General features: G+C 33.0%; 1 protein-coding gene across 1 annotated transcript; it reads left to right on the top strand.

Annotated features, from left to right (window-relative positions):
- On the top strand, window positions 1-5,022 carry LOC116336835 (trace amine-associated receptor 1). Its single transcript, XM_031760986.1, has 11 exons — window positions 1-272; window positions 859-984; window positions 1,306-1,422; window positions 1,553-1,625; window positions 1,711-1,982; window positions 3,421-3,552; window positions 3,783-3,905; window positions 3,996-4,216; window positions 4,290-4,330; window positions 4,389-4,492; window positions 4,584-5,022. Exons 1-11 carry the CDS (start codon window positions 54-56, stop codon window positions 4,845-4,847), a joined length of 1,692 nt encoding a protein of 563 aa, XP_031616846.1. The 5' UTR covers window positions 1-53; the 3' UTR covers window positions 4,848-5,022.
- The last annotated feature ends 7,914 nt before the right edge of the window (window positions 5,023-12,936 follow it).

Below are 12,936 nucleotides of genomic sequence, written 5' to 3'. Positions count from 1 at the left end.
CGCTCCTTCAACAACTTCATATTTGTGTCTGTTGCAGGTGTTAAGTGGTTGCGATGGATCTAAAATCGGGAATTTATCTTGTCGCGCCAAATATAAAAAATGTTAGCTGTGAGCACGAACGTTACACTCATCCACTTTACTACTATATCGGTCCATTAGATGTTATACAAGCCTTAATTATATTCTTGCTAACGATAGGAATTATCGGAGCTAATTTCATGCTAATTGTTGTAATAAATCATCGCCGTTATTCGCCGTATATCGATCCACAGGTAAGAGAAAATTCATTCAATTTAACATAGATGATTGTTTGTTCTTGTGAACAAATTTGCGTTGACAGTTCACTTTCACATTGAACTAAGTACAATTTTACATTGTTCGAAATTTATATACTAAGCGCTACGTTTGAAGTAATGAAAAAAAATAATATTTGATTCATAGTACAACTAAGTGTATTTTCGATAGTTTTAGTTCGGGTTTGCGAATTAAAAGCACCGAAAAAATGTGATAATTACATTTGAAAATGACACAACGGCGCCTTTATTTACAACTACAAAAACAAAAAGATAGATAATTGAACATTACGCAGAGTCAAAATGGCGCTGTTTTTTTTATATACGACATACATGCTCGTGTTTATATGAAAAACACGAATTCATTGAATTATTTTCAAGTTTTATCCAAAAATGCAATTGCATTAAAATGGCACAATGCATTTCTGAAATATTTTTTTCATGTCCATTAAAATTTACTGCGACATTTATTTATTAAAAAAAAAACATTATTATATATATTTATCTTCTTCAAATGTAATTTTTGTTTAATATATTTTTTCATCAATGAACGAAACGCTTGCAGCCGCGTTATCTATTGACATCATTAGCATTAAATGACTTTGCGATCGGAATATTAATCACACCGTTGGGTATTTTACCCGCACTTTTTCACTGTTGGCCTTTTGGTGAAATATTCTGTCAAATACAGGTAATTTTAATTTTTACAAAGATCTTTTAGTAGTCTTTGAAAGATGACAATGTATTACTGTTTAGAATCAATCACCGACGTGATGCCGACGTCGTACAGTGAACTAGTGAAAATAACTAGCTCTTCTTATAAACTTTTAAGTTCTTGGTTCTGTTATAAAAGCACATACAGTAACAATTGACCAATTTTTAAAAAAAATCATTAGTCATATGACTTTATACAATTATACATACAAATAATACATATAAAATTTCAGAAATCATAATTTCAAATTAAATTACATTGCTATTACACTGGAAATATTATTACATATACTTGTAGGCGTTGCTTCGTGGAGCACTATGTCAACAAAGTACAGTTATTTTAATATGTATGGCTGTTGACCGATATATGTGCGCTTTGCATCAAGAAAAATATCAAATGCATTCGAGTAAAAAGGTGTGTCATCTGGATATTTTAGAACTTTTTTTAATGGAATGTCAATTTAAATTTCATACGTTGCAATATATTGCAAAATTTCACTTAAATCTTAATTAAAAATGAAATTTTCATTACTCTCTTTTAATAGGGCTGTGTGGCACTCTTAAGTCTAACGTGGACTTTATGCTTAACCGTTTTTGGATTTTTAGTACTACCCAAAGGTAAATTTAACTAAAAACGAGCAATTAACAATTTCACTTTTTTGACATATTTTTATTTTACGTAATAAAAAATGATCATAATTAGGATATTACTTTAACGAGACTGGCCTCCTGATATGTGAACCATTCTACAGCAAACCATCATATCGAATATTGGCCACTTGCTCATTGTATTTCCCAACCACAATGATTCTCATGTACTGCTATGGATCGAGTTTTCATGCGAGTCGTCTTCGATTAGTTATTGCCACACCTTCGGTGATGATGCAGCAAACCCGATCGATTGTGGCATCGCAAACGGCAACCGTTACACGTCCCATTGCGGTTGGAGGAAATTTACCATCACCAACTGAAAAGGTATAATCCAAAGTTTAAGTGTTAATCGCACTTATGTATATACCATCGAATTTTATTGTGATGAAAATATAATATACTGAAATCTTGCCAACGAAAATTTATTTCATTATGATTTTATGTCTAGGGGCAGAGCAGTACTAGAATAATAATTTTTGTTTAAAGTAATTCTATGTTGTGAGTAGTAATCCATATTAATCCGCAGTAATACACACTTGTGTAAATTCTAACAGCAGTGCAATGACGTTTCATGTGTACGTTGTGTATTAAATTTGTTAGGAATAAAGCGTTCGTCGTATATTGCGGATTGAAACAATTAATTCGATATTTATTAAATTAAATTCGTTATTTTCCATTTTTTAACAATAAAATATCTCATCCGAAATATACTGCGATCGCTTTATGCCTAGCAAATGTCATACACAACGTACACATGAAAGGACATTGCACTGCTGTTAGAATTTACGTAAGTGTGTATTACTATGGATTAATATGGATTACTACTCACAACATAGAATTACTTTAAACAAAAATGATTATTTTAGTACTGCTCTGCCCCTAGTTTTATGTATGTCGAATAAAGTGTTCAAAATATATAGATATATCTATACACCACTTTGATTGTCTTTTCAAGACACATACTAAGCAAAAGCCACAAAAAACTACTCCTGAACTATCCAATTAATATCGTCTTTTATATTACATGATTTCTCCACCAAGAAATAATTCTTAGGTTCCAATCAGTTAATATTAACTCATTACCTAGTTTAAGAAAATAAGCATGATGCTTTCGTTATTTGAATTTGTTCAACAGAAAACTTTGTAGACACTTAACTTCGATAAAAAAAAAACTATTCCTTATACGAATATAGTTTATTCTGTAAGTGTGTCGTCGAAGCGACCCAACAATAGTCATATAAAAAGCAATTTGTGTATTTGCACATTTAGTCATTAGTATACCAGAAAGTGAACAAAAATGATAAAATTATCACGCGTTCTTAATTTATTTTTAAGTGCTCAAAATTGTAACAATTATTTCATTAACAACTTCATTTCAAGTTCGAGCGCATTTAATTTGCATTGCACCATTATACACCTTTCCTTCCATTAACGATAGTGGTTGGTGTCTTGAAATGCGATGGCGGTGAATAATTTTAGTTTTCCGAGTCTTTTTAGACTGCGGACAATCAAAAGCAAGTGAGAAAAAAATGATACCATTTCAATACAAATATAAACTACTTCATCCACAATTAAACTAATTTAAATTGGTTTCTTGTAATCGATTTTGAATGAATCTGAACACTAATTCTGTGAAAAGAATTGAGCTCTAGGGCCAAGCTGTAAAATTGAATTGGCAATAAAAATGTGCCGTCATTTAGATGTGTTTCGTTAAGTGTCAATAAACTTGTATGAATCGACATTTTTCATGTTTCTCGTTTAGAATGTGGATCTGCAAGAGAGACGACTAAGTGGCTCTGTGTCACGTACAATGGCAGCCATGTCATTGGGATTTATAGTGATGGTGACACCTTGGAGCATACAGGAAGTAGTTGCTGCATGCACTGGATCAAAGGTACATGGCAAAAAGCCAAAGCTCATAAAGAAATCAAATTATTTTGTATCACCAGAATATTTGCACCAGATCAACTTCGAATTCGTGTTCTTTCAAATTTTATTTTGAATGTATACAATTTTAATGTGATTCATTTTCTTACTCCTTTTGAGTTTTGGAATGTGGAAATTCGTTGCGAGTCATGAGTCACCCTATATCTACTCTCTCTCTATTTATCTATATTCGAATAGCTGCCGCCGTTTCTGGAATTTTTAGTTACGTGGACTGCAATAAGCAATAGCTTTTGGAATCCATTTTTGTATTGGCTTTTGAATGCGCATTTTAGACGATTAGCCAAGGAACTGTTATTAAGGGTAATTTTATTTTAGAGCGACCATTTCATTTCCATTTTTTGAAATATAGACAGAAATAAATGTGTTGTCACGTCATTCGTTTCTCCATAGTGTTTTATTCGCAATGATAATACATCCGAGCAAAAATTACGATGTTGTAGTGTTAGTTCTGAGTGCAATTTAAATAGTTTGACAATTTCTCCACCGGGACCACCATCTCGACCAGTGTCATCACTAATACCGCCTCAAACCGACTACGACACACTCTCCGAAAAGTATTGGGGTGAAATTCTAGAACGAACGGTCAGCTCGAGTAGTTTACAAACATTACGGTAAATTATTATTGCTTTATATATACTTTTCCAATTTTTATATAAACATTATACTAATTTTGCTAAAATTTAGCTCATTCACAATATTATATGTGCGTTGTTGTGTTCTGTTTAGTAGTTTAAAAAAATAAAACCATATAATAAATTTGGTATTGATACGGGTTCAATTCAGTCGTGTTTATTCTATTTAATATATATGTGAATGAGCATCCGCTATTATCATCGACATTATCAACGCAACGGACACAAAAGCAAGTCACTTCAAATGGCCTTCAGGTGAGCTATTTAGTGTAAATAATGTCTACGATGATATCATAACATAATTGTAACGATGATATGTATATATACATTTTTGTACACAAACTAGCATCAGTTGCACTGTTTAAAAACTAGCGTTATTGATTTAAATTATCATCCACCGATGCAAACAACAAACACATCAATTAAACAAATCCATTTTAATCAATCGCATCCTGTAAGATATGAAGCCAATACGACGACGACGACAAATTTAGCGAGCTTTTCGACATCCGAACCACATCTCTGTAACCAATTTGTACACGACGTCAATTGTGCAAAGAATACAAATACTTATTTAAATCAAGCAATTAACGGAAAATCGGATATTTGAAGTGCCTTTTTATAACAAAAAAAAATGGCACAAAAAAATTGCATTTGTATCGTGTAAACATAGGTACTAAGTACATCAAAGAAAGCGTGGTCAACTTCAGTGTACAATTTCAGGGGCCCTTTAAAAAGACAAAAAAAAATTGTTTTTCAATAAATGATCTCCAGCTGATTTTTGATTTGCTATTGTTTAATTCGACAAGTTCACTTACAGATAATTTTACTTGCGCTTTTCTGATATTTTTTCTAAACGTATAAATTTGATTTTGTTAACAAAGAACGGTGTAGATGCGGTGGCGTTTAGCTGTTTCCACGTGCACATAAAAGTTATAACGATACACAGTGCATTGATATGTCAATGGTAAACGCTGTGCAAACCGTTTGCACTATACCTGATGCAAACATATCATGTACATTAGTGAGTTTACTAGTGGTAGACAAAATTGTATTGATAAAATATAAAGAGCTAGTATATAATTAGTAACATCTTAGAGTTAAATAGCTAGTCAGATATTACAAACAAAACATTATTTTGGTTATGTTTATTATGTTCTTTTTTCGAGACTTAATTAGCCTTGCCCACACTATTTTCATGGAGATCATTTTATTTCTTTATGAAGACTCGATTTTGAATCACTCTGCTCTTATTTCAACTGAGGTTGGCAGCGTCCTTATCAATTCCTTTTTTTTTCTTCAAAAATTAATCACGATGAATCAGATGATTTAACAGATTTTCCATCTCGACTTGCACAGATTCACAGGGATTCAAGAATTGATTCGAATTTTTAATCTTTGTGGTATGAATAAGAATCTTTTTCATTAAATTTGATTAAAATCAAATAGAAACATTTTGTTCGCTATTTGACGTTATCTAGAGAAATAGCTTTTTATTATGCGGCATATGTTTTCTGCAGTTATGTGATGTTCCCATATTTCACATTAACAGTGCATACCTCTTCAAATATACGACAAAGAGTAGAAAATGCTACCGCGGCAGTGCCTATTAAAAGCTACTATTTGTACACATTTCGAATGTGTGACCACAACAGTTTTTTTTACAGATAGTAACTATTGGTACTGCCTATAGGCACTGCCAATAGAGTATTACCATAGCGGTAGCGTTTTCTATTCTCTGAATGTATCATAAATCAAAAAAATGTATATACTATATATACCAATTGTACAATAATATAAATGAAAATGTGGAAACCACTCAATAGTAAACTAGTTGCAAGTTAATCATAAAAAAAATTATTCATTGTTTTTTTCGAACGATGAGCGCAGTCAATATGATTGTATTGTGACGTCACATATCTTACAGAAAAACGCCATCTGTGTAAAACAGGCTAACTACAATGTAAAAGTATAGCGAGGGGAAGGAGATGAAGAAGAAGGAGAAACAGATATACGTTTGATTTACATTGTAGTCAGCGTATTTTACGTAGATGGTGTTATATTGGTAGTGCAACTTAAAAATGTCGTTTTTTTGGTAAAAATAAAACTTTATTTCATAAATTCTGTAAATAACATGCCATTCAAAGTATTGGCCATCGGAAGCTATAACCTTTTCCCATATTTCTGGCAGCATATGGATTCCACGCCAAAAGAACTGCTCATTTTTTGAGGTTAGGAATGAATCAATCCAATTTTTGATACCTTCAATTGAAGTGAAGCGTATCCCAGACAAGGCATTCTGCATCGATCGAAACAAGTGATAGGGCTATACGGCGGGTGGGGTAAAACTTTCCATCCACTATTTTCCAAATAGTTTTTAACCGGTTGAACAATATGAGGCCGAGCGTTGTCATGATGGAAAATTATTGACTCATGTCCGGTCGCATATTCTGGCCGTTTTTCGTTCAATGCTCTCTTTAAACGGATCAATTGTGTTCGATACAGGTCTCCCGTGATCGTTTCACGCGGTTTTAACAGCTCATAATAGAGGACACCCTTCTGATCCCATCAAATACAGAGCATTACCTTAGCACAATGAATATCTTGCTTGGGCGTTGATTTTGCTCGTTTACCGCGCTTCCAATACGATTTCTTACGCTTCGGGTTTTCGTAATGAATCCATTTTTCATCGACAGTAACAATTCGATGCAAAAACGACTTCCTTTTGTGGCGCTCAAGCAGCATTTCAGACATGCAAAATCGTCTTTCAACGTCTCTTGGTTTCAATTCATATGGTCCCCAATTTCCTTACTTTTGAATGAATCCTAATGCTTTTAAACGTTTTGAAATGGCTTGGTGAGTCACTCCTAATGATTTTGCAAGTTCTTCTTGAGTTTGACACGAATCTTGATCGAGTAATACCTCCAATTCTTCATCTTCAAACTTTTTTGGCTGTCCAGGACGTTCTTTGTCTTCTGTGTCGAAATCACCACTTTTGAAGCGCGCAAACCAACGCTGACACATTCTAACGTCTACAGCATAGTCAGGATAGGCTTCAGAGAGTAAACGATGTGCTTCAGTTGCATTTTTCTTTAAATGGAAGAAGCAAATTAAAACTTCCCGCAAATGATCTTTTGTTGGAACGAAATTCGAAATTTTGAACGCAATAAAAAACTTGTGTGTATAAACTTGTATTCACTTTGACAGATGGAATTTAATAAATAGTTTTTTTGACGCTCTTTAAGATACACTTGTTGTCACTGTCAAAAAAATGGCGCGTATGATACATAAGAAGTTGACACAAATACGACATTTTTAAGTTGCGCTACCAATAAGTATCTGTCCATATTTTTACGTATTGGTGTACCATTTATTTATTATATGTTGATGTGGGCTTATCTACGAATTTGCAAGACTGGCCAAACCGTTCACATCCTTCGATACTGTCGATGCAAATATACGAAAGATGTTTCGTTTTGATATGTTTGCATACAACATCGTATAATATTCATCACGCAGTGTGCATATTAAAAAAGAGTTTGCAGAGGATAAAGCTTTTTTTATATCATTAAGCCGATAGTAAATTACCATTGGTAATGAATAAGTCATATAAATATTGATGGCCAAGCGTTCAGAAAGACATACATTTATGCGAGCAATTGAATGATGCATGCATCATTTGATGCGCATCGCTAGTGCTTTCGTTGTGCATTCGGAGCACTTCGTGCGCTGCCGAAGATCCGAATGTATGGCGACAGCACAATCGATGCGCATCAAATGATGCATGCATCATTCAATCGCTCGCATAAATGTATGTCTTTCTGAACGCTTGTTGATGGCATACTGATAGCAATTTGAACTCTTGAACAGAACTATCACCGGAAATGATCAGACTTGATATTTCAGTTTTGATTTGACATTATAAAGATACATGTTGCATAACGTGTTCATTTGCATTTTTAATAATACCCATTTATATCTGCTCATGCAATGCATGATATATTGGCTTTTTCCACATTATCTAACTACATATGAAAGCATGTTCTTTATAAAGTATGAGATTACAATTTTCGAAAGTTACTTTTTCTGCGTGGATCTTTAAAATCGGTATAATCTTGTCTTAGTTAGCGCCCAAATATCTTCGATCGATTGATTTCAAATTTGCCACGAAACACAACATTTACATAGTATGCATTTTTTTAAAATGTTCATAAGTTTATAAAATTGGAGTACATTTATTAGAGAAGGACACTCTAGCGTTTAGCGCATTATTCGCGTATTGCCAATCTCTCATTCGATTTTTTTTTATCAGAACCAATTTTTATCAAACCGTTCATATTATATACAATAATCTTGAATAAAATCGAAATGGCAAAAAATAGTTCAAATTTTTTCTTTAAACTCTAGCACATTTTCAGCGATTACATCTTTGCAGAGTATTGCTCAGCGCTGCTGCCATCCACAGCATATTAAAATATCTTGCTGAGAATGCGTCGTCCGTCGCATGCGAAGGTACGTAGCAGTTTATACATCACAGCGAACAAGAATGAATGCATTGTTCTCTTCACGATTATATGACTCAAAACATTCCAAACGATTGAATAGAGAACAATGCATGTATTGTTGTTCGCTGTGATGTATAAACTGCTAAGTACCTTCGCATGCGACGGGCGACGCATTCTCAGCAAGATATTTTAATATTCTCTGGATGGCAGCAGCGCTGAGCAATACTCTGCATCTTTGATTTATTTAAGCATAAAAATGCTAAATTTCTTTTGGTTTACTCAAAGAATGTGATAGACAAAAATCAAAGAACAATCAAAACAATTTTCAAGTGTCAAGAATGTGGCTGAAGTAATTCTAACAACAACAACAACAACAATATATGGAATATTTTTTTCGTTTTCATTCAAGTCACATATTTTGGTGTTTTCATAGTAAAAGTATTTGACAATCAATTAACATCTAATTCAAAAGTATGAATTTGCTGCCAAAAATTAAAGTTAAAATCACTTTAAGCAACAAAAAAATTATTTGCATTCTAATCATAAGAAGATCTTCTAAGATAGTCGGTACAAGTGTGCCAATTTCAGATACAGTGCTGATTTTCAGTAAAAATAACCATAAATTGATACACGGTATTGTATGTCACAAAATAGTGTATTATGGCCTTTGATGGCAGCAAGCATAATGTTCCCAGTGTAGAACAAATGTAGGCTGCAACGCCAATTTTTTTATACATATAAACAAATCAATAGCTCAATTGAATCACTTAGAATAAATCAACATTACTAGATAAATGTCTTCAAATGCGTTACTGAAAAAAGTCAGTCAGCAAAAGCGTTATAAAATATATGGACGATGTCACGCTTTTGTTGGCGAACTTTTTTATATAACGCGTCACATACAGTTTTTGACACTATTACTGACGTGCTTTTTTCTATAACGCATTTGAAGACATTTATCTAGTAATGCTGATTTATTCTAGGCGGTTCAATTGTTCTACATTCCAAACACTTCGTTCAGAATTATAACGTAGAATCGCGGCACTTATTTGTGACTCTACTCTCTATTTATATTATAAAAAAACATCGCGTCCAGGCACATATTTACACTGTTACTTCCATTCAATAAAAATAAGCTTTTAGAGCTGAACCATCCGTTTTTTTTTTACATTTATTTCATCCATGTTTCCTCACTTACACTAGCCCAAAACTCTGATAATTTCATGTACACACAGAAAGAAAAAATGTGGTAGTTTTAATTCAAGTTTGTTATATTTAATATAAAATCAACCAACAACGAATTAAATTTACCATTTTTGACATCTCTGAGGCATATTTTTCAAAAGTGACTATTTGTTACATTTACCAACTTTTCGAAACCACAGATGACACTAGCCCATGAATTTGGCTAATGTAATGAGGCAATTGGTAAACATTATTCAACTAATAGTCTCTTTTGAAAAATATGCATCAGAGATGTCAAAGATGGTAAATTTAATTCGTTGTTGGTTGATTTTATATTAAATCTACCAAAATTGAATTAAAAATACCACATTTTTTCTCTGTGTGCAGATGTAATGTTGAAATCTAACATTAATATTTTAGTGTGGATTTAATCAATTCTAAATGCTTTTGCGTCTTGCAGATAACAGATTCACGTCTTCGGTAAACTAGAATTTCTAGAACCGCAATTTCTATCTTTCCTTAACTGAATTCAATGAAAACTTTCGGCATTCAGCGATTCCAAGACAAAAAACTCATTTAATAAGATCCAGTGTTCGACTCGGTCCACTTGTAGAAAGCGCCCTTCAAACAAAAAATGTACAATCGTTGCTCAAACAATTCTGATCATTCGGCTATAACTGCGCCACAAGCACCATTCATGATATATATCTACATCGCATCCCGAAAGTGAATTCACGACGCCAAGCAATGCTTTATATGTTTTTTGAAAATGTATGTACATCACGCGAAAAAAAAGAGAGAACCTTTTCGATATGCGTGCAAGTTATGTTTGAATTCGGTTTTAGTCATTAATGCAAAGCAATCAAATGTCAGTATAGCTGGTATATAGGTTCGTATGGGTTTTATGTTGATTTTGAAGTTTGAAAGTTTGAAGAGAAAATGCATCGGACGAATGATGTTAACATTCAAACACATCTCAAATAAAATGGAGAAAACCGATAAAATTGGGGAAAACCAAGCAACAGAAAGCCATAAAAATATCCAAACAACGAACGTTATCGAATACGTTGAAATTCCGTAAAGTCAATCTATGTATTGACTATATATAATAGACAAATGATGTCTTTCACATTATTTGACGTTGTATAACTGCTTTTTGGTCCCATCACTTGAGCTGTTTCTATCTCATCTTTCTCTGTTACTTTTTTGCTAACTCTCTCACTTCTCTCTGGTAGTTACCACTTACCAGTTTGTGCTTTATTTCGATAAGAAAATGATATTACGCCACGCTCATGTGTCTTTATCAGTCCGTTTAAACGTTGCAAATAACTTTATATATATAAAGAGCTATGTGTTTTGCTACTGTTTTTCTCGCATTGTGTTCCGCCGTGGACATTTATTTTAGCATTTCTTCACTTGTCACTTCCTTTGATGCTCATAGCAAAATGACTCGAGCTAAATTCTCGACTCGATTAACTCTCTTTTTCGCTCTTCTTCTTTTCAACGGCAAATATATAACATGCGTTCATTTCTGATTCGATTGTAAAAATTGCGATTAAGTAAAGGCATGTAAAGATTGTTATTTATAGAGTAAAAAAAGCACATGTTATGTTGTAGAGACAGCAACGGAATCGCTACGAATCTCGTTTGTTGATACGCCAATTTTTGTTTGGAATGAAAATTGGTTGGCGTTTCATGTGCAATTCATTCGTTGTCGCAACTCTATTTCTTTGCTTAAGTAACCGAATGGAATGATTGCCAAAAGCAGACCTCAAAACGCAGAAGAAGAAAAAATTACAATAGAACAATGATTAAACCCTCAATACATAAATCATTTAGTTAGGTGTGTGAAAAGAACCAACTAGCAGACTCGTGCAGAAAAACAGAAAGAGTAGTTTTTTTTGAAGATATAAGGAACGTTATATTGATTGTTTTCAGAATGTAGTACATTTTGATAGTAGGTTTTGAAACATTTTAATAATGTAGAAAATAGATTGTGAACAAAAAAAATGTTCATCTAAATTAATTGGATTTAAACGAAACAGTTGGACATTTTCTGAGAATCAGTTAAATGAATAAATAGTCAATCAGTTTGAGTAACAAATTAAGCGGCTGTTGATTTTAATCGATTGTAAATTAATCAAAAATTATTACAGAAGTATTCATAACAAATTATCCGACGGGTTGACCGTCAAAAACCAGTCGTGCGAACTAGTGGCTTAATAAAAATGATTCGTATAGAATGAAAGTGGAAATAGCCGTAACGCCGATTTTGAACTTCTTTAGTAACTTCTTGATAAAACATAATTGATAAGTATGTACGGCAAAGTTTGAGATTTCATATTAACCTCACACATTACTAAAGATACTTTTCAAACTAACGGCATAACTTTGAAAGTGTGGTTGTTGGTTATGCCCACTTTTATTCTCAACGACTTGTTTTCAATCATCTATAAATGAAATATGCGTAACATGCAGCGCCAAATGGAGATGAGACTGGCTACTAAGCAGTATGTCATATGCAAAGTTTGGAAACGCTATATGCTAGCAATTTTATAATATTCAACTAATATAGAAGACGCCACCCAGGCCATTCCATACTCCAACTAAACTAACAACCAGTGTCAAAACTGTTATTGAAGTGGTTTAGTCAGTTTAATTTGAGTATGGCCTAGGTGGCGTCTTAAATATTGGTTGAAAATAAATAAGATATTATTTACTTATATTGGTCATATCTCATATGTATTTACGTGTTATCGTTAGACAGCAGCACGGATTTGTGTTTACACTGGAAGTAAGTTGAGGTTCAGTATGTAGTACAGGTGCGCCATTACTAATGTAAATAGACAAAAAATAGACCATTCGGTAGTTCAATATCAATTCCAGTCACAGGATATCTATGTGTACATTTTCTTTTCTTATAAAACTATAAGAAAAAAAAATTCTTTCAATTTTTTTCCATCTCGAGTTGTTACGAATTTTCATCTTCACCTGTTTCCAACGCACTTA

Source organism: Contarinia nasturtii, unplaced genomic scaffold, assembly GCF_009176525.2.
Source record: "Contarinia nasturtii isolate CC-2019 unplaced genomic scaffold, AAFC_CNas_1.1 Cnas_scaffold_187, whole genome shotgun sequence".
Lineage (NCBI taxonomy): Eukaryota > Metazoa > Arthropoda > Insecta > Diptera > Cecidomyiidae > Contarinia > Contarinia nasturtii.
This window is presented reverse-complemented; position numbering and strand designations above follow the sequence as displayed.